This window comes from Cherax quadricarinatus, chromosome 9 (assembly GCF_038502225.1).
Source record: "Cherax quadricarinatus isolate ZL_2023a chromosome 9, ASM3850222v1, whole genome shotgun sequence".
Taxonomy (NCBI): domain Eukaryota; kingdom Metazoa; phylum Arthropoda; class Malacostraca; order Decapoda; family Parastacidae; genus Cherax; species Cherax quadricarinatus.
The window spans coordinates 7,400,628-7,423,618 of record NC_091300.1 but is presented as its reverse complement, the minus strand read 5'-3'; the positions used below and the strand labels follow the sequence as shown (position 1 = coordinate 7,423,618).

At 39.9% G+C, this 22,991-nt stretch overlaps 1 protein-coding gene across 2 annotated transcripts in view; it reads right to left on the bottom strand.

Moving 5' to 3' along the window:
• LOC128685975 (nucleoprotein TPR-like) overlaps nt 1-22,991 on the bottom strand; it is a 243,857-nt gene that overhangs the window by 172,411 nt on the left and 48,455 nt on the right. Inside the window, exons 12-13 of one of the 2 annotated variants that reach the window (XM_070083193.1) lie at nt 22,743-22,883; nt 6,793-6,998 (exon numbers count right to left, since the gene is read on the bottom strand). In XM_070083193.1, coding sequence (XP_069939294.1) covers nt 6,793-6,998; nt 22,743-22,883 — 347 coding nt within the window. The remainder of the gene's footprint in view (nt 1-6,792; nt 6,999-22,742; nt 22,884-22,991) is intronic. The other variant, XM_070083194.1, reaches the window with a different exon arrangement.

Here is a 22,991-nt window from a genome sequence, read left to right as displayed (position 1 = left end):
TATGAAGAAAGATTGAAGACTCTTAAGTTACATTCACTTGTTAGACGAAGAATGAGGGGAGACCTGATCGAAGTGTATAAGTGGAAGATAGGTATTAATAAAGAGGATATTAATAGGGTCTTGAGGATGTCTCTCCAAGAGAGAACCCGCAGTTTTTTTTTTTTTTTTTTTTTTTCAACAAGTCGGCCGTCTCCCACCGAGGCAGGGTGACCCAAAAAAGAAAGAAAATCCCCAAAAAGAAAATACTTTCATCATCATTCAACACTTTCACCACACTCGCACATTATCACTGTTTTTGCAGAGGTGCTCAGAATACAACAGTCTAGAAGCATAAACATATAAAGATACACAACATATCCCTCCAAACTGCCAATATCCCAAACCCCTCCTTTAAAGTGCAGGCATTGTACTTCCCATTTCCAGGACTCAAGTCCGACTATATGAAAATAACCGGTTTCCCTGAATCCCTTCACTAAATATTACCCTGCTCACACTCCAACAGATCGTCAGGTCCCAAGTACCATTCGTCTCCATTCACTCCTATCTAACACGCTCACGCACGCTTGCTGGAAGTCCAAGCCCCTTACCCACAAAACCTCCTTTACCCCCTCTCTCCAACCCTTTCGAGGACGACCCCTACCCCGCCTTCCTTCCCCTATAGATTTATATGCTTTCCATGTCATTCTACTGTGATCCATTCTCTCTAAATGACCAAACCACCTCAACAACCCCTCTTCTGCCCTCTGACTAATACTTTTATTAACTCCACACCTTCTCCTAATTTCCACACTCCGAATTTTCTGCATAATATTTACACCACACATTGCCCTTAAACAGGACATCTCCGCTGCCTCCAACCGTCTCCTCGCTGCTGCATTTACCACCCAAGCTTCACACCCATATAAGAGTGTTGGTACTACTATACTTTCATACATTCCCTTCTTTGCCTCCATAGATAACGTTTTTTGACTCCACATATACCTCAACGCACCACTCACCTTTTTTCCCTCATCAATTCTATGATTAACCTCATCCTTCATAAATCCATCTGCCGACACATCAACTCCCAAGTATCTGAAAACATTCACTTCTTCCATACTCCTCCTCCCCAATTTGATATCCAATTTTTCTTTATCTAAATCATTTGACACCCTCATCACCTTACTCTTTTCTATGTTCACTTTCAACTTTCTACCTTTACACACATTCCCAAACTCATCCACTAACCTTTGCAATTTTTCTTTAGAATCTCCCATAAGCACAGTATCATCAGCAAAAAGTAACTGTGTCAATTCCCATTTTGAATTTGATTCCCCATAATTTAATCCCACCCCTCTCCCAAACACCCTAGCATTTACTTCCTTTACAACCCCATCTATAAATATATTAAACAACCATGGTGACATTACACATCCCTGTCTAAGACCTACTTTTACCGGGAAGTAGTCTCCCTCTCTTCTACACACCCTAACCTGAGCCTCACTATCCTCATAAAAACTCTTTACAGCATTTAATAACTTACCACCTATTCCATATACTTGCAACATCTGCCACATTGCTCCTCTATCCACTCTATCATATGCCTTTTCTAAATCCATAAATGCAATAAAAACTTCCCTATCTTTATCTAAATACTGTTCACATATATGCTTCAATGTAAACACCTGATCTACACATCCCCTACCCACTCTAAAACCTCCTTGCTCATCCGCAATCCTACATTCTGTCTTACCTCTAATTCTTTCAATTATAACCCTACCGTACACTTTTCCTGGTATACTCAGTAAGCTTATTCCTCTATAATTTTTACAGTCTCTTTTGTCCCCTTTCCCTTTATATAAAGGGACTATACATGCTCTCTGCCAATCCCTAGGTACCTTCCCCTCTTTCATACATTTATTAAACAAAAGTACCAACCACTCCAACACTATATCCCCCCCTGCTTTTAACATTTCTGTCATGATCCCATCAGTTCCAGCTGCTTTACCCCCTTTCATTTTACGTAATGCCTCACGTACCTCCCCCACACTTACATTCTGCTCTTCTTCACTCCTAAAAGATGGTATACCTCCCTGACCAGTGCATGAAATTACTGCCTCTGTTTCTTCCTTAACATTTAAAAGTTCCTCAAAATATTCTCGCCATCTTCCCAATACCTCCATCTCCCCATCTACTAACTCCCCTACTCTGTTTTTAACTGACAAATCCATATTTTCCCTAGGCTTTCTTAACTTGTTTAACTCACTCCAAAATTTTTTCTTATTTTCATTAAAATTTCTTGACAGTGCCTCTCCCACTCTATCATCTGCTCTCCTTTTGCACTCTCTCACCACTCTCTTTACCTTTCTTTTACTCTCCATATACTCTGCTCTTCTTATAACACTTCTGCTTTGTAAAAACCTCTCATAAGCTACCTTTTTCTCTTTTATCACACCCTTTACTTCATCATTCCACCAATCACTCCTCTTTCCTCCTGCCCCCACCCTCCTATAACCACAAACTTCTGCCCCACATTCTAATACTGCATTTTTAAAACTATTCCAACCCTCTTCAACCCCCCCACTACTCATCTTTGCACTAGCCCACCTTTCTGCCAATAGTCGCTTATATCTCACCCGAACTTCCTCCTCCCTTAGTTTATACACTTTCACCTCCCTCTTACTTGTTGTTGCCACCTTCCTCTTTTCCCATCTACCTCTTACTCTAACTGTAGCTACAACTAAATAATGATCCGATATATCAGTTGCCCCTCTATAAACATGTACATCCTGGAGCCTACCCATCAACCTTTTATCCACCAATACATAATCTAATAAACTACTTTCATTACGTGCTACATCATACCTTGTATATTTATTTATCCTCTTTTTCATAAAATATGTATTACTTATTACCAAATTTCTTTCTACACATAGCTCAATTAAAGGCTCCCCATTTACATTTACCCCTGGCACCCCAAATTTACCTACTACTCCCTCCATAACATTTTTACCCACTTTAGCATTAAAATCCCCAACCACCATTACTCTCACACTTGATTCAAAACTCCCCACGCATTCACTCAACATTTCCCAAAATCTCTCTCTCTCCTCTACACTTCTCTCTTCTCCAGGTGCATACACGCTTATTATAACCCACTTTTCACATCCAATCTTTATTTTACTCCACATAATCCTTGAATTAATACATTTATAGTCCCTCTTTTCCAGCCATAGCTTATCCTTCAACATTATTGCTACTCCTTCTTTAGCTCTAACTCTATTTGAAACCCCTGACCTAATCCCATTTATTCCTCTCCACTGAAACTCTCCCACCCCCTTCAGCTTTGTTTCACTTAAAGCCAGGACATCCAGCTTCTTCTCATTCATAACATCCACAATCATCTCTTTCTTATCATCTGCACAACATCCACGCACATTCAGACTTCCCACTTTGACAATTTTCTTCTTCTTATTCTTTTTAGTAATCTTTACAGGAAAAGGGGTTACTAGCCCATTGTTCCCGGCATTTTAGTTGACTTTTACAACACGCATGGCTTACGGAGGAAAGATTCTTATTCCACTTCCCCATGGATATAAAAGGAAAATTAATAAGACCAAGAACTATTAAGATAAAATCAAAGAAAACTCAGATGAGTGTGTATAAATAAATGTGTACATGTATGTGTAGTGTGACCTAAGTGTAAGTAGAAGTAGCAAGACATGCCTGTAATCTTGCATATTTATGAGACAGACAAAAGACATCAGCAATCCTACCATCATGTAAAACAATCACAGGCTTCGTTTTACACTCACTTGGCAGGACGGTAGTACCTCCCTGGGTGGTTGCTGTCTACCCGCAGTAATGGATTTAAATTAGATAAGTTTAGATTTAGAAAGGACATAGGAAAGTATTGGTTTGGAAATAGGGTAGTTGATGAGTGGAACAGTCTACCTAGTTGGGTTATTGAGGCTGGGACTTTGGGTAGTTTCAAATCTAGGTTGGATAAGTACATGAGTGGGAGGGGTTGGATTTGAGTGGGACTTTCACATCAGAGCTTATTTCTTGGGTGGCATTGAAAATTGGGTTGGGCAAATGTTTTGTTAGTGGGATGAATTGTAAAGGACCTGCCTAGTATGGGCCAGCAGGTCTCCTGCAGTGTTCCTCCTTTCTTATGTTCTTATGTTTCAGGTACTTGGGAGTTGACGTGTCGGCGGATGGATTTATGAAGGATGAGGTTAATCATAGAATTGATGAGGGGAAAAAAGGTGAGTGGTGCATTAAGGTATATGTGGAGACAAAAAAATGTTATCTATGGAGGCAAAGAAGGCAATGTATGTAAGTATAGTAGTACCAACACTCTTATATGGGTGTGAAGCTTGGGTTGTGAATGCAGCAGCGAGGAGGCGATTGGAGGCAGTGGAGATGTCCTGTCTAAGGGCAATGTGTGGTGTAAATATTATGCAGAAAATTCGGAGAAGGTGTGGAGTTAATAAAAGTATTAGTCAGAGGGCTGAAGAGGGGTTGTTGAGGTGGTTTGGTCATTTAGAGAGAATGGATCAAAGTAGAATGACATGGAGAGCGTATAAATTTGTAGGGGAAGGCGGGGTAGGGGTCGTCCTCGAAAAGGTTGGAGGGAGGGGGTAAAGGAGGTTTTGTGGGCGAGAGGCTTGGACTTCCAGCAAGCGTGTGTGAGCGTGTTAGATAGGAGAGAATGGAGACGAATGGTATTTGGGACCTGACGATCTGTTGGAGTGTGAGCAGGGTAATATTTAGTGAAGGGATTCAGGGAAACCGGTTATTTTTATATAGCCGGACTTGAGTCCTGGAAATGGGAAGTACTCTAAAGCAGGGGTTCGGGATATTGGCAGTTTGGAGGGATATGTTGTGTATCTTTATAGGTATATGCTTCTAAACTGTTGTGTTCTGGGCGCCTCTGCAAAAACAGTGACTGTGCGTGAGTGGGGTGAAAGTGTTGAATGATGATGAAAGTATTTTCTTTTTGGGGATTTTTTCTTTTTTTGGGTCACCCTGCCTCGGTGGGAGACGGCCGACTTGTTAAAAAAAAAAAGTTGAGACTTACATGCTCTGGGAATAATGTGCTGAGACCCACATGCTAAGTAAGAGGAGGTTAAATCCCATTTCCTGGATCAAGGCACCTCCCTTGAGAGGAGAAGGAACTGAAAGTTCCAAGCCCATCAGCAGTACAGGCCCATAAAACTCAGACAAGTTATTTTTTTCAGATAGTCTGAGTATCTCAAAATAAATAGCCAAATATTTTACTAAAACAAAAAAATTATGAACTGCAGTATGTAGTGTATGCACATCAAAAATTCTTAGCTCACTAGGGCCTTAACCCCATCGATGTCGCTCCCGTAAAATTACGGCTTTGAAGCCAGTGTCGGTCACATAACAAACCGCCAAAATTCTAGCGGCTTCCAATCTTGTGGCAGAAAGCTGGTAGGCCTACATATGAAAGAATGGGTCTGTGTGGTCAGTGAGTGCAATATAAAAAAAAAATCCTGCAGCAAGCAGTGCATGAGAAAAAAAAACTGCGACCGTGCCTTTGGTTTAAAACAGCAACTTTGCGATGTATTCTCGTATGGTATTCATAGCTGCATTCTCATTTTCTTTATCTCATTTGACAGAATGGAAGATATATTACAGAAATAGAGATGACTGACTGGTTTACCGACTAAAAGTACGTAGCTTGAAATTGAGCTCAAAGTAGCAGAAATGTTAGATTTTTGACAATGTTCAAGAGTAAAGAAATCACGTCACGCATCCCATACACGTCAAATAGTGGGTCTAATATGGATTCACAAATGTGCTGATATTATTTATACAAGTATAACAATAATGCAGTAGTCTGAGTAACAGTAAATCATCTATTTTTTGTGAATAAAAATTCAAAATATAGAGCAAGCGTAATATAAGAGGGGCCTGGAGATGTGACTAATGAACAGAGAAAATGCTATTTTAGTGCCAGGAATGTCGGCATTGTTTATTCTGGCTGCTATTTTGAAAGTGGCCTTTCTTGAATTTTCTATGAAACTGGCCAAACTAGTAATTTGATAAACTTTTTTGTGTAGTTGAAATGCGTAAATGAGCAGTTTCTTGTACTCAAGCAACAGAATAAAAGGAGTTCCAGTGAAATAGCTATGAGTTTGGTCGAGTGGAACAAAGGAATTGGCCCAAAATAGGGCTCAAAATGGGCAAAATCGCCGATGCATAAATACTGCTGAGACCACTAACTTCGTGAGAGCATAATTCTGTAAATTTTCCATCAAATTTCAAACTTTTGGTTTCATTATCTCCAGAAAAAGATTCTCTATCATTTCGCAATATAATTTTTTTTTTTAAATTCTTCAACACTAAGCAAGTGTCCGAGCAGGGGTCTCAACATTCAAAGGGTTAAATCTACCTGTCTAGAGGTTCCTACAAATTCAGAATCAACTAATACCATTAAATTCTGTATGTATAAATATTTTAGATTTGAGCTCCTATTTCCGGAATGTCACATGCTCTATCTCTAAATACTGCTATAACCTCATTAACATTTGCAAGAATATCCAAAAAGGAGAGAGAAATGGGTAAATGGGTGTGGGAGAGCCACTGAACTTACTTTAAACAAAATTTTGTAGATGGTTTTCAAATTAAAGGTCAAGTGCCAAGCCAGAATACAGAATCAAAATTATCCCTAGGAGACACTTAAGTAAAAAACACTGGATAAGTAATCAAAGTTCACAAATTTGGATTTCACTACATCTCAGGTTCTAGGTAAACTCCATCTGTCTTAAGCATTTTCCGTACCGTGTTTTTTCCATAGTGGCTCTGAGACTTTCGTGGTCATCTTGCATCATTTTGTCATTCTTAGCCTTTTCTGCCCGATAATCTTCATGTTCCCTTTTCAGGGTAATTATCTCCTTCTTGGACTTCTCTAAATCTTCCTGAAGTTTCTTAACTTCTTCTTGGGATACTGGTGATGACTGTGGAGCTTCACTTGTTATAGCAGGCTTCTGAATGAAGGAAATTTAGATTACCATGAAACCTACATATAGTAACTCAAGTTAACACAAAAAGATACAAATTCATGTTTATTCTGCAAAACCTTTCTTTGATATCATTAAGTTAAATTATATATAACAAGAATGTAGAATCATGAGCGAGTACTGTATTTTGAAAGCACCTCGGATCATGATACGTCATGACACAGAAGAAGAAGAAGAAGAAAAAAAAAAATTTGCCCCCCAGCTGTCTCCCACCAAGAAAGGGTGACATACCCCTTCAAAAAAAAAAAAACAATAATTTAAACCATTCCTTATTCAAATGCTGTCTAATCACATGTATGCCGACATCACAGTTCACTTGACCTTCCAAACTGCAAAATCCTCACCCCTTCTCTAGAGTGCAGGCACAGTATTTCTTACCTCCAAGACTTGAATCTGGCTAACAAGTTTCACTAAATCCCTTCATAAATGTTACCTTTCTCATTCTCCAACAGTATGTTAAAGCACTTGACTCGACACACTATAATCCAACATGTTCAAATAAGCCTGCTGGATACTCAAGACCCAAGCTCAAAACCTTGTTTATTCCCTCCCTCCAACCCTTCCAGGGATTAACACTACTGCTCTTTCTTACCACAAAATATTTATTTACACTCATAGTCATCTCAAAATGCCCAGATCACCTAAACAGCTCCTCAGCCCTCTGAATTATACTTTTGGTAACCCCTCACTGTCTTCTAATCTCCACATTCCTAATTCTCTACATAATATTCACACAACACCTTGCTCTCAAACACGACTATGTCCACTGCCTGTGCACGCCACCCTACAATGTTCAAAACTCATGTCTCACACCCATATAAGTATTGTTACCACTATACTCTGGTACATGCTCCTTTTGTTTTTGCCTCCATAAACTTTCAACACATGCCTTAACACATCACATACCTTGTTTATCTCCCTCATTTATTCTATGGTTCATTTCATCTTTCACAGACCCATTTGCAGAAATAATCACTACCAAAAATCTAAATACACCCACTCTCATTATGCTTCCTCCCTCCAACCTGATATTCCGAGTTCACTACCTGAAACTTTTTTCTTGCCCTCATCACCTGGCTCTTTTCTATGTGTGCTTTTTAATTTCTTACTTTTATGTTATTTCATTTATTATTAACACATCAGCCATCTCCCACCAAGGCAGGTGGCCCAAACAAGAAAAACTTTCACCGGCATTCACTTCATCACTGTCTTGTCAGAGGAGCACTTATACTAGTTATAAAACTGAAACATTACCACCCCTCCTCCAGAGTGCAGGCACTGTATTCCCCATCTCCAGGACTCAAGTCTGACCTGCCAGTTTCCCTGAATCCCTTCATTATTGCTACCCCTTCCTTAGCTCTAACTCTCAGACACTCCTGACTTAATCCCATTTATTTCTCCCCACTAAAACTCACCTATCCCCTTCAGCTTTTTTTCGCTTAGAGCTAGGACATCCAACTTCTTTTCATTCATAACATTAGCAATCATCTCTCTTATCATCCACACTACATCAAAGTACAGTGGACCCCCGAGTTTCGTCGGCATCAACTTTCGGCAAAATTTAGCCTCACGGTTCGTGATTGGACTCGTGATCCGGCGACCGTCCGGTACCTGTCTGCCTGTCACCGTGCACACAAAGCCAGTCTCCCGCACCATTCACACTCAGTGTGCCATTGTTTACCAGCATGTGACCATCACCCTGCAGGTTCATACAATACATTTCATAATAATCCATTGCTTTTTGTGCTTGCAACTGCTAAATAAGTCACCATGGGCCCAAGGAAAGCTAGTGCAAGCCCTTTGGTAAAGCGAGGAACACGATCGAATTCAAGAAGGAAATCATTGAAAAATATGAGAGCAGAGTGCATGTCACAGAACTTGCCACGATGTATGGCAAACCTCATTCAACCATTATTTTGATCATGGCGAAGGGAAAGGAAATAAAGTGTGCTGTTGTTGCAAAAGGGGTAGATATGCTGACAAAAAAGAGATCGCAAATCCTCGAAGAAGTGGAAAGGTTATTGTTGGTGTGGATTACCCAAAAACAGTTAGCAGGAGATAATATTATGCAGTCGATAATATGTGAAAAGGCAAGGCAGTTGCATGACGATCTCGTAAAGAAAATGTCTGCAACAAGTGGTGATGCTTGTGATTTTAAGGCCAGCAAAAGTTGGCTTAAGAGATTTAAGAAGCGTAGTGGCATTCACAGTGTGATAAGGCATGGTGAGGCTGCCAGTTCTGACAAAAAAGCAGCTGAGAAGTTTGTACAGGAGTTTAACCCCTTGAAATGATAGAGAATCTTTTCCCGATTGTAATGACACCAAAAAAAAAAAAAAACGAAATTTGATGGAAAACTGACAGAATAACACTCTCGCGAAGTTAGCGCCCTCGGTGATATTTACGAATCGGCGTTTTCACCCACTTTAGAGCTCTATTTTCGGTTAATTCTATTATTCCAGTTGCCCAAACTCATAGCTATTTCTTTAGAACTCCATTTTTTCTATCAATTGAGTACAAGAAACTGCCCATTTACCGATTTCAACTACCCAATAACGTGGTCAGAAATTTGCAATTTGGCCAATTTCATGAAAATTAAAAAATATGGCAATTTCAAAATAGGGTCCTCCATGAACAATGCAGACATTCCTGGCTCTAAAATAACATTTTCTTTGTTCATCAGTCACGCCTCCAGGCCCCTCTGATATTACTCTTGCTTTCTATTTTGATTTTTTTTTCAAACAAAAAATAGAACATTTACTGTTATGCAGAATACTGCAATACTGTAATAATTGTACAAATAATGTCAACCCATTCATGACTGCATATTAGAATGGCTAGTTGGACATTTATTGGACAATGACATCATTTGTTTACTTTTGAACATCGGCAAAAATCAAACATTTCCCATACTTTGAGCTCCATTTCCAGGTTCTTTTTATAGTAAAACCAATGAAAATCACCTCTATTTCTATAATATGTTTTCCATTCTATCAAATGAGACCAAGAAAACGAGAATACAACCATAAATACTATATGAAAATAGACCACAAATTCAGCATTTTAATTAAAAAAAATGGTCGGAGTTTTTTTTCTCGTTATGCACTGCGTGCTTCAGGATTTTTTTTATATGGTGCACACTGACCACACAGACCCATTCTCTCACATGTGGGCCTACCAGCGTTCTCCTTGATTTGAAGCCGCTAGAATTTATGAGTATATATACGTCAAACCCTAGGTAGTAGGTTAGTAGACAGCAACCGCCCAGGGAGGTACTACCGTACTGCCAAGTGAGTGTAAAACGAAAGCCTGCAATTGTTTTGCATGATGGTAGGATTGCTGGTGTCCATTTTTCTGTCTCACAAACACGCAAGGTTTCAGGTACGTCTTGCTACTTCTACTTACACTAAGGTCACACTACACATACATGTACAAGCATATATATACACACCCCACTGGGTTCTCTTCTATTTTCTTACTAGTTCTTGTTCTTGTTTATTTGCTCTTACCTCCATGGGAAAGTGGAACAATTCTTCGTCTGTAAACCATGAGTGTTGTAAGAGACGACTAAAATGCCAGGAGCAAGGGGCTACTAATCCCTTCTCCTGTATATATTACTAAATATAAAAGGAGAAACTCGTTTTTCCTTTTGGGCCACCCCGCCTCGGTGGGATACGGCCGGTGTGTTAAAAAAAAAATATAAGTCAAACACGGTACCTCGTAAGATGTATATATATGACCGAAACAGTCAAAGGGTTAAGGAATGCGTAGACACTGGAGAATTCAAACCCCAACAAGTGTTTAATTGTGACGAAACAAGCCTCTTCTAGAAGAAAATGCCAAAGAGGACCTACATCAAGGAGGAGACGGCACTCCCAGGACACAAGCCTATGAAGGATAGGCTTACTCATGTTTTGTAGTAATGCTAGTGGGGATTGCAAAGTGAAGCCTTTACTGGTGTATCACTCTGAAAATCCCAGAGTGTTCAAGAAAAACAGTGTTGCCAAGAGTAATTTGTGTGTGATGTGGAAGGCTAACAATAAGGCATGGGTCACAAGGGAAATTTTCCTAGTCTGGTTTAATGAAGTGTTTGGCCCCAGTGTGAAGAAATACCTCCTGGAAAATAAATTGCCACTCAAGTGCCTCCTGGTAACTGACAATGCTCCTGCTCATCCTCCAGACTTGGAAGAGCAAATAGTGGAGGAGTTTAGTTTCATCACAGTGAAGTTCTTGCCCCCTAATACAACTCCTCTCATCCAGCCCATGGACCAGCAGGTCGTTTCAAACTTCAAAAAACTGTACACCAAAGCAGTGTTTCAAAAGTGCTTTGAAGTGACCTCAGACTGAATTGACCCTAAGAGAGTTCTGGAAAGATCACTCTAATATCCTCACTTGCATAAACCTTATAAGTAAGGCTTGGGAAGGAGTGACTTGCAGAACTTTGAATTCTGCTTGGAGAAAATTGTGGCCAGAATGTGTACAAGAGAGGGATTTGGAAGGGTTTGGGGCTGACCCTAAGGAGCCTATGCCAGTTGTGGAATCTCTTGTGGCATTGGCGAAGTCCCTGGGGTTGGAGGTAAGTGGCAAGGATGTGGAAGAGTTGGTGGAGGACCACAGGGAAGAGCTAACCACTGAAGAAATGCAAGAGTTTCATCTCTAACAGCAAGAGATCAAAGCTCAGGAAATTGCTGCAGAGGAGGAGGAGGAAGAGAGATGGAGGAAGGTGCCTTCTTCAAAGATTAAGGACATTTGTGCAAAGTGAACTGAAGTGCAGACATTTAGGGATGAACTTCACCCTAATAAAGCTGTTGCAGGCTGTATTGTCAACATGTACAATGACAGTGTTGTGTCCCACTTCAGACAAATCTTAAAGAAACGCCAGAAACAGAGTTCTCTGAACATATTTTGTGCGACAGGGGTCCAGTGACTCTAAAGTTGCTCCCAGTGTCTTAAAAAAACAAAGAAGGGAAGTAACCCCATATAAAGACTTGGTACCTGAAGTCCTAATGGAAGGAGATTCTCCTTCCAAACAATAGTGTACACCTTCCTCCTATCCCCTCCTCCCGTCTTCCATCCACCCAGAAGTCTTCAGTAAAGGTAAGTGTAATGTTGTTATTTTATATATGAATGTAGTACTTGATTTCTAATTGTTTTCAGTATGTAAATCTTTATTTAATTTGGAAAAAAAAATATTTTATTTTAATATTTTTGGGTGTCTGGAATGGATTAATTTTATTTCCACTATTTCTTATGGGGAAAATGGTTTTGTCATTCGGCAATTTCGTCATTTAGCAGATTCTCTGGAATGGATTACTCACGAAACTCGGGGGTCCACTGTACATTCAAGCATTCCAGTTTTATAAAGTATACCTTCTCTTCTTTAGCACTTTCTACAGAAGGGTTACTAGCCCATTGGTCGTGGCATTTTAGTCACCTCATTCAACACACTTGGCTTACAGAGGAAATATTCTTTTCCACTTCCCCATGGAGAATAGTGGAAAAAAAAGAACAAGAACTATTATGAAAAAGAAGAAAAACCTAGGTGTGTATTTTTTTTTTTTTTCCAACAAGTCGGCCGTCTCCCACCGAGGCAGGGTGACCCAAAAAGAAAGAAAATCCCCAAAAATAAAATACTTTCATCATCATTCAACACTTTCACCTCACTCACACATAATCACTGTTTTTGCAGAGGTGCTCAGAACACAACAGTTTAGAAGCATATATGTATAAAGATACACAACATATCCCTCCAAACTGCTAATATCCCGGACCCCTCCTTTAGAGTGCAGGCATTGTACTTCCCATTTCCAGGACTCAAGTCCGGCTATATAAAAATAACCGGTTTCCCTGAATCCCTTCACTAAATATTACCCTGCTCACACTCCAACAGACTGTCAGGTCCCAAATACCATTCGTCTCCATTCACTCCTATCTAACACACACACACACGCTTGCTGGAAGTCCAAGCCCCTCACCCACAAAACCTCTTTTACCCCCTCCCTCCAACATTTTCGAGGACGGCCCCTACCCCGCCTTCCTTCCCCTACAGATTTATATGCTCTCCATGTCATTCTACTTTGATCCATTCTCTCTAAATGACCAGACCACCTCAACAACCCCTCTTCAGCCCTCTGACTAATACTTTTATTAACTCCACACCTTCTAATTTCCACACTCCGAATTTTCTGCATAATATTTACACCACACATTGCCCTTAGACAGGACATCTCCACTGCCTCCAAACGCCTCCTCGCTGCTGCATTCACAACCCAAGCTTCACACCCATATAAGAGTGTTGGTACTACTATACTTTCATACATTCCCTTCATAGATAACGTTTTTTGACTCCACATATACCTCAACGCACCACTCGCCTTTTTTCCCCTCATCAATTCTATGACTAACCTCATCCTTCATAAATCCATCCGCCGACACGTCAACTCCCAAGTATCTGAAAACATTCACTTCTTCCATATTCCTCCTCCCCAATTTGATATCCAATTTTTCTTTATCTAAATCATTTGATATCCTCATCCCCTTACTCTTTTCTATGTTCACTTTCAACTTTCTACCTTTACACACACTCCCAAACTCATCCACTAACCTTTGCAATTTTTCTTTAGAATCTCTCATAAGCACAGTATCATCAGCAAAAAGTAACCGTGTCAATTCCCATTTTGTATTTGATTCCCCATAATTTAATCCCACCACTCTCCCGAACACCCTAGCATTTACTTCTTTTACAACCCCATCTATAAATATATTAAACAACCATGGTGACATTACACATCCCTGTCTAAGACCTACTTTTACCGGGAAGTAGTCTCCCTCTCTTCTACACACCATAACCTGAGCCTCACTATCCTCATAAAAACTCTTTACAGCATTTAGTAACTTACCACCATATACTTGCACCATCTGCCACATTGCTCCCATATCCATTCTATCATGTGCCTTTTCTAAATCCATAAATGTAATAAAAACTTCCCTACCTTTATCTAAATACTGTTCACATATATGCTTCAATGTAAACACTTCATCTACACATCCCCTACCCACTCTGAAACCTCCTTGCTCATCCGCAATCCTACATTCTGTCTTACCTCTAATTCTTTCAATTATAACCCTACCGTACACTTTTCCTGGTATACTCAGTAAACTTATTCCTCTATAATTTTTAGTCTCTTTTGTCCCCTTTCCCTTTACATAAAGGGACTATACATGCTCTCTGCCAATCCCTAGGCACCTTCCCCTCTTTCATACATTTATTAAACAAAAGTACCAACCACTCCAACACTATATCCCCCCATGCTTTTAACATTTCTGGCATGATCCCATCAGTTCCAGCTGCTTTACCCCCTTTCATTCTACGTAATGCCTCACGTACCTCCCCCACACTTACATTCTGCTCTTCTTCACTCCTAAAAGATGGTTTACCTCCCTGACCAGTGCATGAAATTACCGCCTCCCTTTCTTCCTCAACATTTAAAAGTTCCTCAAAATATTCTCGCCATCTGCCTAATACCTCACTCTCCCCCTCCACTAACTCCCCTACTCTGTTCTTAACTGACAAATCCATACTTTCCCTAGGCTTTCTTAACTTGTTTAACTCCAAAATTTTTTCTTTTCATTAAAATTTCTTGAGAGTGCCTCTCCTACTCTATCATCTGCTCTCCTTTTGCACTCTCTCACCACTCTCTTCACCTTTCTTTTACTCTCCATATACTCTGCTCTTCTTACAACACTTCTGCTTTGTAAAAACCTCTCGTAAGCTACCTTTTTCTCTTTTATCACACCCTTTACTTCGTCATTCCACTAATCACTCCTCTTTCCTCCTGCCCCCACCCTCCTATAACCACAAACTTCTGCCCCACATTCTAATACTGCATTTTTAAAATGCACTACTCATCTTTGCACTAGCCCACCTTTCTGCCAATAGTAGCTTATATCTCGCCCGAACTTCCTCCTCCTTTAGTTTATACACTTTCACCTCCCTCTTACTTGTTGTTGCCACCTTCCTCTTTTCCCATCTACCTCTTACTCTAACTGTAGCTACAACTAAATAATGATCCGATATATCAGTTGCCCCTCTATAAACATGTACATCCTGGAGCCTACCCATCAACCTTTCATCCACCAATACATAATCTAACAAACTACTTTCATTACGTGCTACATCATACCTTGTATATTTATTTATCCTCTTTTTCATAAAATATGTATTACTTATTACCAAATTTCTTTCTACACATTATTTTTTTTTTATTATCACACTGGCTGATTCCCACCAAGGCAGGGTGGCCCGAAAAAGAAAAACTTTCACCATCATTCACTCCATCACTGTCTTGCCAGAAGGGTGCTTTACACTACAGTTTTTAAACTGCAACATTAACACCCCTCCTTCAGAGTGCAGGCACTGTACTTCCCATCTCCAGGACTCAAGTCCGGCATGCCGGTTTCCCTGAATCCCTTCATAAATGTTACTTTGCTCACACTCCAACAGCACGTCAAGTATTAAAAACCATTTGTCTCCATTCACTCCTATCAAACACGCTCACGTATGCCTGCTGGAAGTCCAAGCCCCTCGCACACAAAACCTCCTTTACCCCCTCCCTCCAACCTTTCCTAGGCCGACCCCTACCCCGCCTTCCTTCCACTACAGACTGATACACTCTTGAAGTCATTCTGTTTCGCTCCATTCTCTCTACATGTCCGAACCACCTCAACAACCCTTCCTCAGCCCTCTGGACAACAGTTTTGGTAATCCCGCACCTCCTCCTAACTTCCAAACTACGAATTCTCTGCATTATATTTACACCACACATTGCCCTCAGACATGACATCTCCACTGCCTCCAGCCTTCTCCTTGCTGCAACATTCATCACCCACGTTTCACACCCATATAAGAGCGTTGGTAAAACTATACTCTCATACATTCCCCTCTTTGCCTCCAAGGACAAAGTTCTTTGTCTCCACAGACTCCTAAGTGCACCACTCTCTTTTTCCCTCATCAATTCTATGATTCACCTCATCTTTCACAGACCCATCCGCTGACATGTCCACTCCCAAATATCTGAATACGTTCACCTCCTCCATACTCTCTCCCTCCAATCTGATATTCAATCTTTCATCACCTAATCTTTTTGTTATCCTCATAACCTTACTCTTTCCTGTATTCACCTTTAATTTTCTACTTTTGCACACCCTACCAAATTCATCCACCAATCTCTGCAACTTCTCTTCAGAATCTCCCAAGACCACAGTGTCATCAGCAAAGAGCAGCTGTGACAACTCCCACTTTGTGTGTGATTCTTTATCTTTTAACTCCACACCTCTTGCCAAGACCCTCGCATTTACTTCTCTTACAACCCCATCTATAAATATATTAAACAACCACGGTGACATCACACATCCCTGTCTAAGGCCTACTTTTACTGGGAAAAAATTTCCCTCTTTCCTACATACTCTAACTTGAGCCTCACTATCCTCGTAAAAACTCTTCACTGCTTTCAGTAACCTACCTCCTACACCATACACTTGCAACATCTGCCACATTGCCCCCCTATCCACCCTGTCATACGCCTTTTCCAAATCCATAAATGCCACAAAGACCTCCTCTTTAGCCTTATCTAAATACTGTTCACTTATATGTTTCACTGTAAACACCTGGTCCACACACCCCCTACCTTTCCTAAAGCCTCCTTGTTCATCTGCTATCCTATTCTCCGTCTTACTCTTAATTCTTTCAATTATAACTCTACCATACACTTTACCAGGTATACTCAACAGACTTATCACACCGGCCGATTCCCACCAAGGCAGGGTGGCCCGAAAAAGAAAAACTTTCACCATCATTCACTCCATCACTGTCTTGCCAGAAGGGTGCTTTACACTACAGTTTTTAAACTGCAACATTAACACCCCTCCTTCAGAGTGCAGGCACTGTACTTCCCATCTCCAGGACTCAAGTCCGGCCTGCCGGTTTCCCTGAATCCCTTCATAAATGTTACTTTGCTCACACTCCAACAGCACGTCAAGTATTAAAAACCATTTGTCTACATTCACTCCTATCAAACACTCTCACGCATGCCTGCTGGAAGTCCAAGCCCCTCGCACACAAAAACTCCTTTACCCCCTCCCTCCAACCCCTCCTAGGCCGACCCCAACCCCGCCTTCCTTCCACTACAGACTGATACACTCTTGAAGTCATTCTGTTTCGCTCCATTCTCTCTACATGTCCGAACCACCTCAACAACCCTTCCTCAGCCCTCTGGACAACAGTTTTGGTAATCCCGCACCTCCTCCTAACTTATCCCCCTATAATTTTTGCACTCTCTTTTATCCCCTTTGCCTTTATACAAAGGAACTATGCATGCTCTCTGCCAATCCCTAGGTACCTTACCCTCTTCCATACATTTATTAAATAATTGCACCAACCACTCCAAAACTATATCCCCACCTGTTTTTAACATTTCTATCTTTATCCCATCAATCCCGGCTGCCTTACCACCTTTCATTTTACCTACTCCCTCACGAACTTCCCCCACACTCACAACTGGCTCTTCCTCACTCCTACAAGATGTTATTCCTCCTTGCCCTATACACGAAATCACAGCTTCCCTATCTTCATCAACATTTAACAATTCCTCAAAATATTCCCTCCATCTTCCCAATACCTCTAACTCTCCATTTAATAACTCTCCTCTCCTATTTTTAACTGACAAATCCATTTGTTCTCTAGGCTTTCTTAACTTGTTAATCTCACTCCAAAACTTTCTTATTTTCAACAAAATTTGTTGATAACATCTCACCCACTCTCTCATTTGCTCTCTTTTTACATTGCTTCACCACTCTCTTAACCTCTCTCTTTTTCTCCATATACTCTTCCCTCCTTGCATCACTTCTACTTTGTAAAAACTTCTCATATGCTAACTTTTTCTCCCTTACTACTCTCTTTACATCATCATTCCACCAATCGCTCCTCTTCCCTCCTGCACCGACTTTCCTGTAACCACAAACTTCTGCTGAACACTCTAACACTACATTTTTAAACCTACCCTATACCTCTTCGACCCCATTGCCTATGCTCTCATTAGCCCATCTATCCTCCAATAGCTGTTTATATCTTACCCTAACTGCCTCCTCTTTTAGTTTATAAACCTTCACCTCTCTCTTCCCTGATGCTTCTATTCTCCTTGTATCCCATCTACCTTTTACTCTCAGTGTAGCTACAACTAGAAAGTGATCTGATATATCTGTGGCCCCTCTATAAACATGTACATCCTGAAGTCTACTCAACAGTCTTTTATCTACCAATACATAATCCAACAAACTACTGTCATTTCGCCCTACATCATATCTTGTATACTTATTTATCCTCTTTTTCTTAAAGTATGTATTACCTATAACTAAACCCCTTTCTATACAAGCTCAATCAAAGGGCTCCCATTATCATTTACACCTGGCACCCCAAACTTACCTACCACACCCTCTCTAAAAGTTTCTCCTACTTTAGCATTCAGGTCCCCTACCACAATTACTCTCTCACTTGGTTCAAAGGCTCCTATACATTCACTTAACATCTCCCAAAATCTCTCTCTCTCCTCTGCATTCCTCTCTTCTCCAGGTGCATACACACTTATTATGACCCACTTCTCGCATCCAACCTTTACTTTAATCCACATAATTCTTGAATTTACACATTCATATTCTCTTTTCTCCTTCTATAACTGATCATTTAACCCTTTCAGGGTCCGTCCCATAGATCTACGGCTTTACGTTCAGGGTCCAAACCGTAGATCTACGCCATGAGCTCAGCTCACTCTGATAAACTGTGAGTGGTACATTTGGGCTTAGATATGAGAGAATACATCTATGTGGTATGTGTGCACCACATAAAACAGATCCTGCAGCACACTGTGTATAATGAGAGAAAAAAAATTAAATCATGATTTTTCGATTAAAACAGCAACTTTGCAGTGTTTTTTCGTATGTTTTTTATAGTTGTATTTGCGATTTCTTGGTCTCATTTGATAGAATGGAAGACATATTAAAGAAATAGAGATGATTTTGTTTGGTTTTAGCACTGGAAATGGCTTGAAACTGAGCTCAAAGTAGCAGAAATGTTAAATTTTTGCCGATATTCAAGAGTAAACAAACGACCTCACACGTCTAATACACGTCAGCTGGTGGGTCTAATATACATTCACAAATATAGTGATGATATTTATACAATTATTACAGTATTGCATAACAGTAAATCTTCTATTTTTTGGTGTGAATAAAAATTCATTATGTGAATAAAAAATCAAAATGGAATTTATTTGTAAAGCCTCAAAACATAACTAATGAACAGAGGAAATGTTAGTTTAGTGCCAGGAATGCCTACATTGTTCATTCTGGACCCTATTTTGAAATTGGAATATTTTGAACTTTGTGTTAAATTGGCCAAATTAACAATTTCCGATCACTTTATTTTGTAGTTGAAACAGTTGACTTGGCGATTTCTTGTGCTCAATCGATAGAATAGAAGTAATACTAGTGAAATAGCTAAGAATTTGGTTGATTGGAATAATGTAATTGGTCTAAAATGGGAGTCAAAGTCGGCAAAATCGCCGATTCGTAAATATCGATGACACATCAAAATTCGCGAGAGCATAATTTCGTCAATTTTCCACCAAATTTCGTACTTTTTGTTTTATTACCTTCACAAAAAGATTCTCTACGATTTCATAAGAAAAAATAACAATTTTTTTTTTGAAAATTCTTGGACACTGGTGCGTGACTCCAGATTTGGGCCTTGGACCCTGAAAGGGTTAACATTACTGCTACCCCTTCCTTTGCTCTAACTCTCTCAGATACTCCAGATTTAATCCCATTTATTTCCCCCCACTGAAACTCTCCTACCCCCTTCAGCTTTGTTTCGCTTAGGGCCAGGACATCCAACTTCTTTTCATACATAACATCAGCAATCGTCTGTTTCTTGTATCCGCACTACATCCACGCACATTTAAGCATCCCAGTTTTATAAAGTTTTTCTTCTTCTCTTTTTTAGTAAATGTCTACAGGAGAAGGGGTTACTAGCCCATTGCTCCCGGCATTTTAGTCGCCTCATACGACACGCATGGCTTACGGAGGAAAGATTCTTTTCCACTTCCCCATGGACAATAGAAGAAATGAAGAAGAACAAGAGCTATTTAGAAAAAGGAGAAAAACCGAGATGTATGTATATATGTATGCATGTGCGTGTCTGTGAAGTGTGACCAAAGTGTAAGTAGGAGTAGCAAGAAATCCCTGTTATCTAGCGTGTTTATGAGACAGAAAATGAAACGAGCAATCCTACCATCATGCAAAACAGTTACAGATTTCTGTTTCACAGTCATCTGGCAGGACGGTAGTACTTCCCTGGGTGGTTGCTGTCTACCAACCTACAACCTACTTTTACGTACCCTCCCAAAATTTGTTCGCCAACCTTTGCAACTTGTCTTCAGAATCTCTCCAACGAATTGTCATCAACAAAGAGCAACTATAACACTGAACAAGATCCAACATCTTTTAATCCCTAGTATTCATTTCTTTTACAATCCTATCTGTAAATATGTTCAACCAGCATAGTGACATAAGGCATCCCAGTTAAAGCTCGACTTTCACTGGGAAAAAGTTCCCCCTGGATTAGTAAAGCACATGCATAGTTTCTCTGCATATGGTAAGAGACAGGAAAGTGTATGAATTATAAGGTAACAAGCCTTTTGAGTCCTAGGTAGTAGGTTGGTAGACAGTAACCACAGAGTGAGGTACTACCATCCTGCCAAATGAGTGTGAAACGAAAACCTGTAATTGTTTTACATGACGGTAGGATGGCTGGTGTCTTTTTTCTGTCTCATAAACATGCAAGATTTCAGGTACGTCTTGCTACTTACACTTACTTCACACTACTCATACATGTACAAGCATATATATAGACATACACCCCTCTGAGTTTTCTTCTATTGTCTTATTAGTTCTTGTTCTTGTCTATTTCCTCTGATCTCCATGGGTAAATGGAAAAGAATTCTTCCTCTGTAAGCAATGCGTGTCTTAACCCTTTGAGGGTCGATAGGCCCTCTCCGAGACTCGTTCTCAGGGTCGGCCAAATTTAAAAAAAAACAAAAATTCTGATGAAAAGATAGAGAATCTTTTCCCGATCATAATGACACCAAAAGTATGAAATTTGATGGAAAACTTACGGAATTATGCTCTCGCGAAGTTAGCAGTCTCGGCGATGTTTATGCATCGGCGATTTTGCCCACTTTGAGCCCCATTTTCGGCCAATTCCACTGTACTAGTCGACAAAAAAACATGAATACTTTGATAGAACTCCATTTTTCTATCGAATGAGTGCAAGAAACCACCCATTTACCAATTTCAACTATCCAGTACAGTGGTGAGAATTTAGCAATTTTGCCAATTTCACACAAATTTCAAAAGATGCCAATTTCCGAATAGGGTCCAGAATAAACAAGAAAAACATTCCTGGCACTAAAATGACATTTCCTCTGTTCATTAGTCACGTCTCAAGGCCCCTCTTACATTCTTTTGCTTTCCACTTTGAATTTTTATTCTCACAAAAAACTGAAGATTTACTGTTATGCAGGCTACTGCATTAGTGTAAAAAATGGTATAAATAATATTGGCGCACTTGTGAAAGAATATTAGACTCACCAGTTGACGTGTTTTGGACGCTTGGCATGATTTGTTTACTTTTGAACTTTGGTAAAAATTTAACATTTCTGATAATTTGAGCTCAATTTCAAGGTACTTTTCATTGTAAAACCAGTCAAAATCATCTCAATTTCTGTAATATGTCTTCCATTCTATAAAATGCGACGAAGAAAACTAGAATACAACAATAAATACCATATGAAAATACAGTGCAAAGTCGCTGTTTTATTCCCAAAAAACAGTCCAAGTTTTTTTTTTCTCATTATGCACTGTGTGCTGCAGGATTTTTTTTTATACTGTGCACACTGACCACATAGACCCATTCTTTCATATGTAGGCCTACCAGCTTTCTCCCACTAGATTTGAGGGCGCTAGAATTTAGGCGTTCTAGTATGTCAAAAACTCTGGGTCGTAAGCCATACTAGTACGGCCGAAACCCTCAAAGGGTTAAGAGGCGACTAAAATGCCAGGAGCAAGGGGCTAGTAACCCCTTCTCCTGTATATATTACTGGTTAAAAAGATAAACTTTTTTTTCTTTTTGGGCCACCCTGCTTCGATGGGATATGGCTGGTTTGTTGAAGTAAGAGAAGAAACGAATGTTCAATACAATGTCAATGGACAGTCCTAGTTTTTCAAACACGATTCACTTTTTAATGATACGTACTAACAATATTTGCAAGGGGTGACTAAAATGCCGGGAACAAGGGACTTCTAATCCATTCTGTATAAATTACTAAAAGTATAAAGAAAAAACTTATGGCTTATGTAAAGCCTACTAAACATATTGAAGTATCAACTTATGATTATTGAAATAAATTTTTTTACTAAAATGAGTTTGTTAATATACACCTAGTGGACATTAATACCCGTATGCATTAAAGGAAACGATTAATTAATTGAAACAGAAACTAAAAACAAAACTTTTCATAACAGCCTCTCATTTGTAAGTGTATGCTACCACTATACAAGAACTGTTTGAATCCAGAAATGCCGTCAAAAAATTAACACACTTACACCTGCAACGTTTGGCGACTGCTGTGACAGAAGAGTTCGATACATGTCACGCTGATGCACAAGGTTTTCCATCATTTTTTCTTGTCGTTCTCTTAAAGCTGAAATTTCCTTTAACTGTGCCTTGGCTGCATCAAGTTCATCCTGGGAATAAACAGTGATGTACAACTGAAAACTCTGGTGCTAATATATTGTAAAATATCTGCTGTTGCACACTACACCCCTATACACACACACGTATAGTATGTAAGG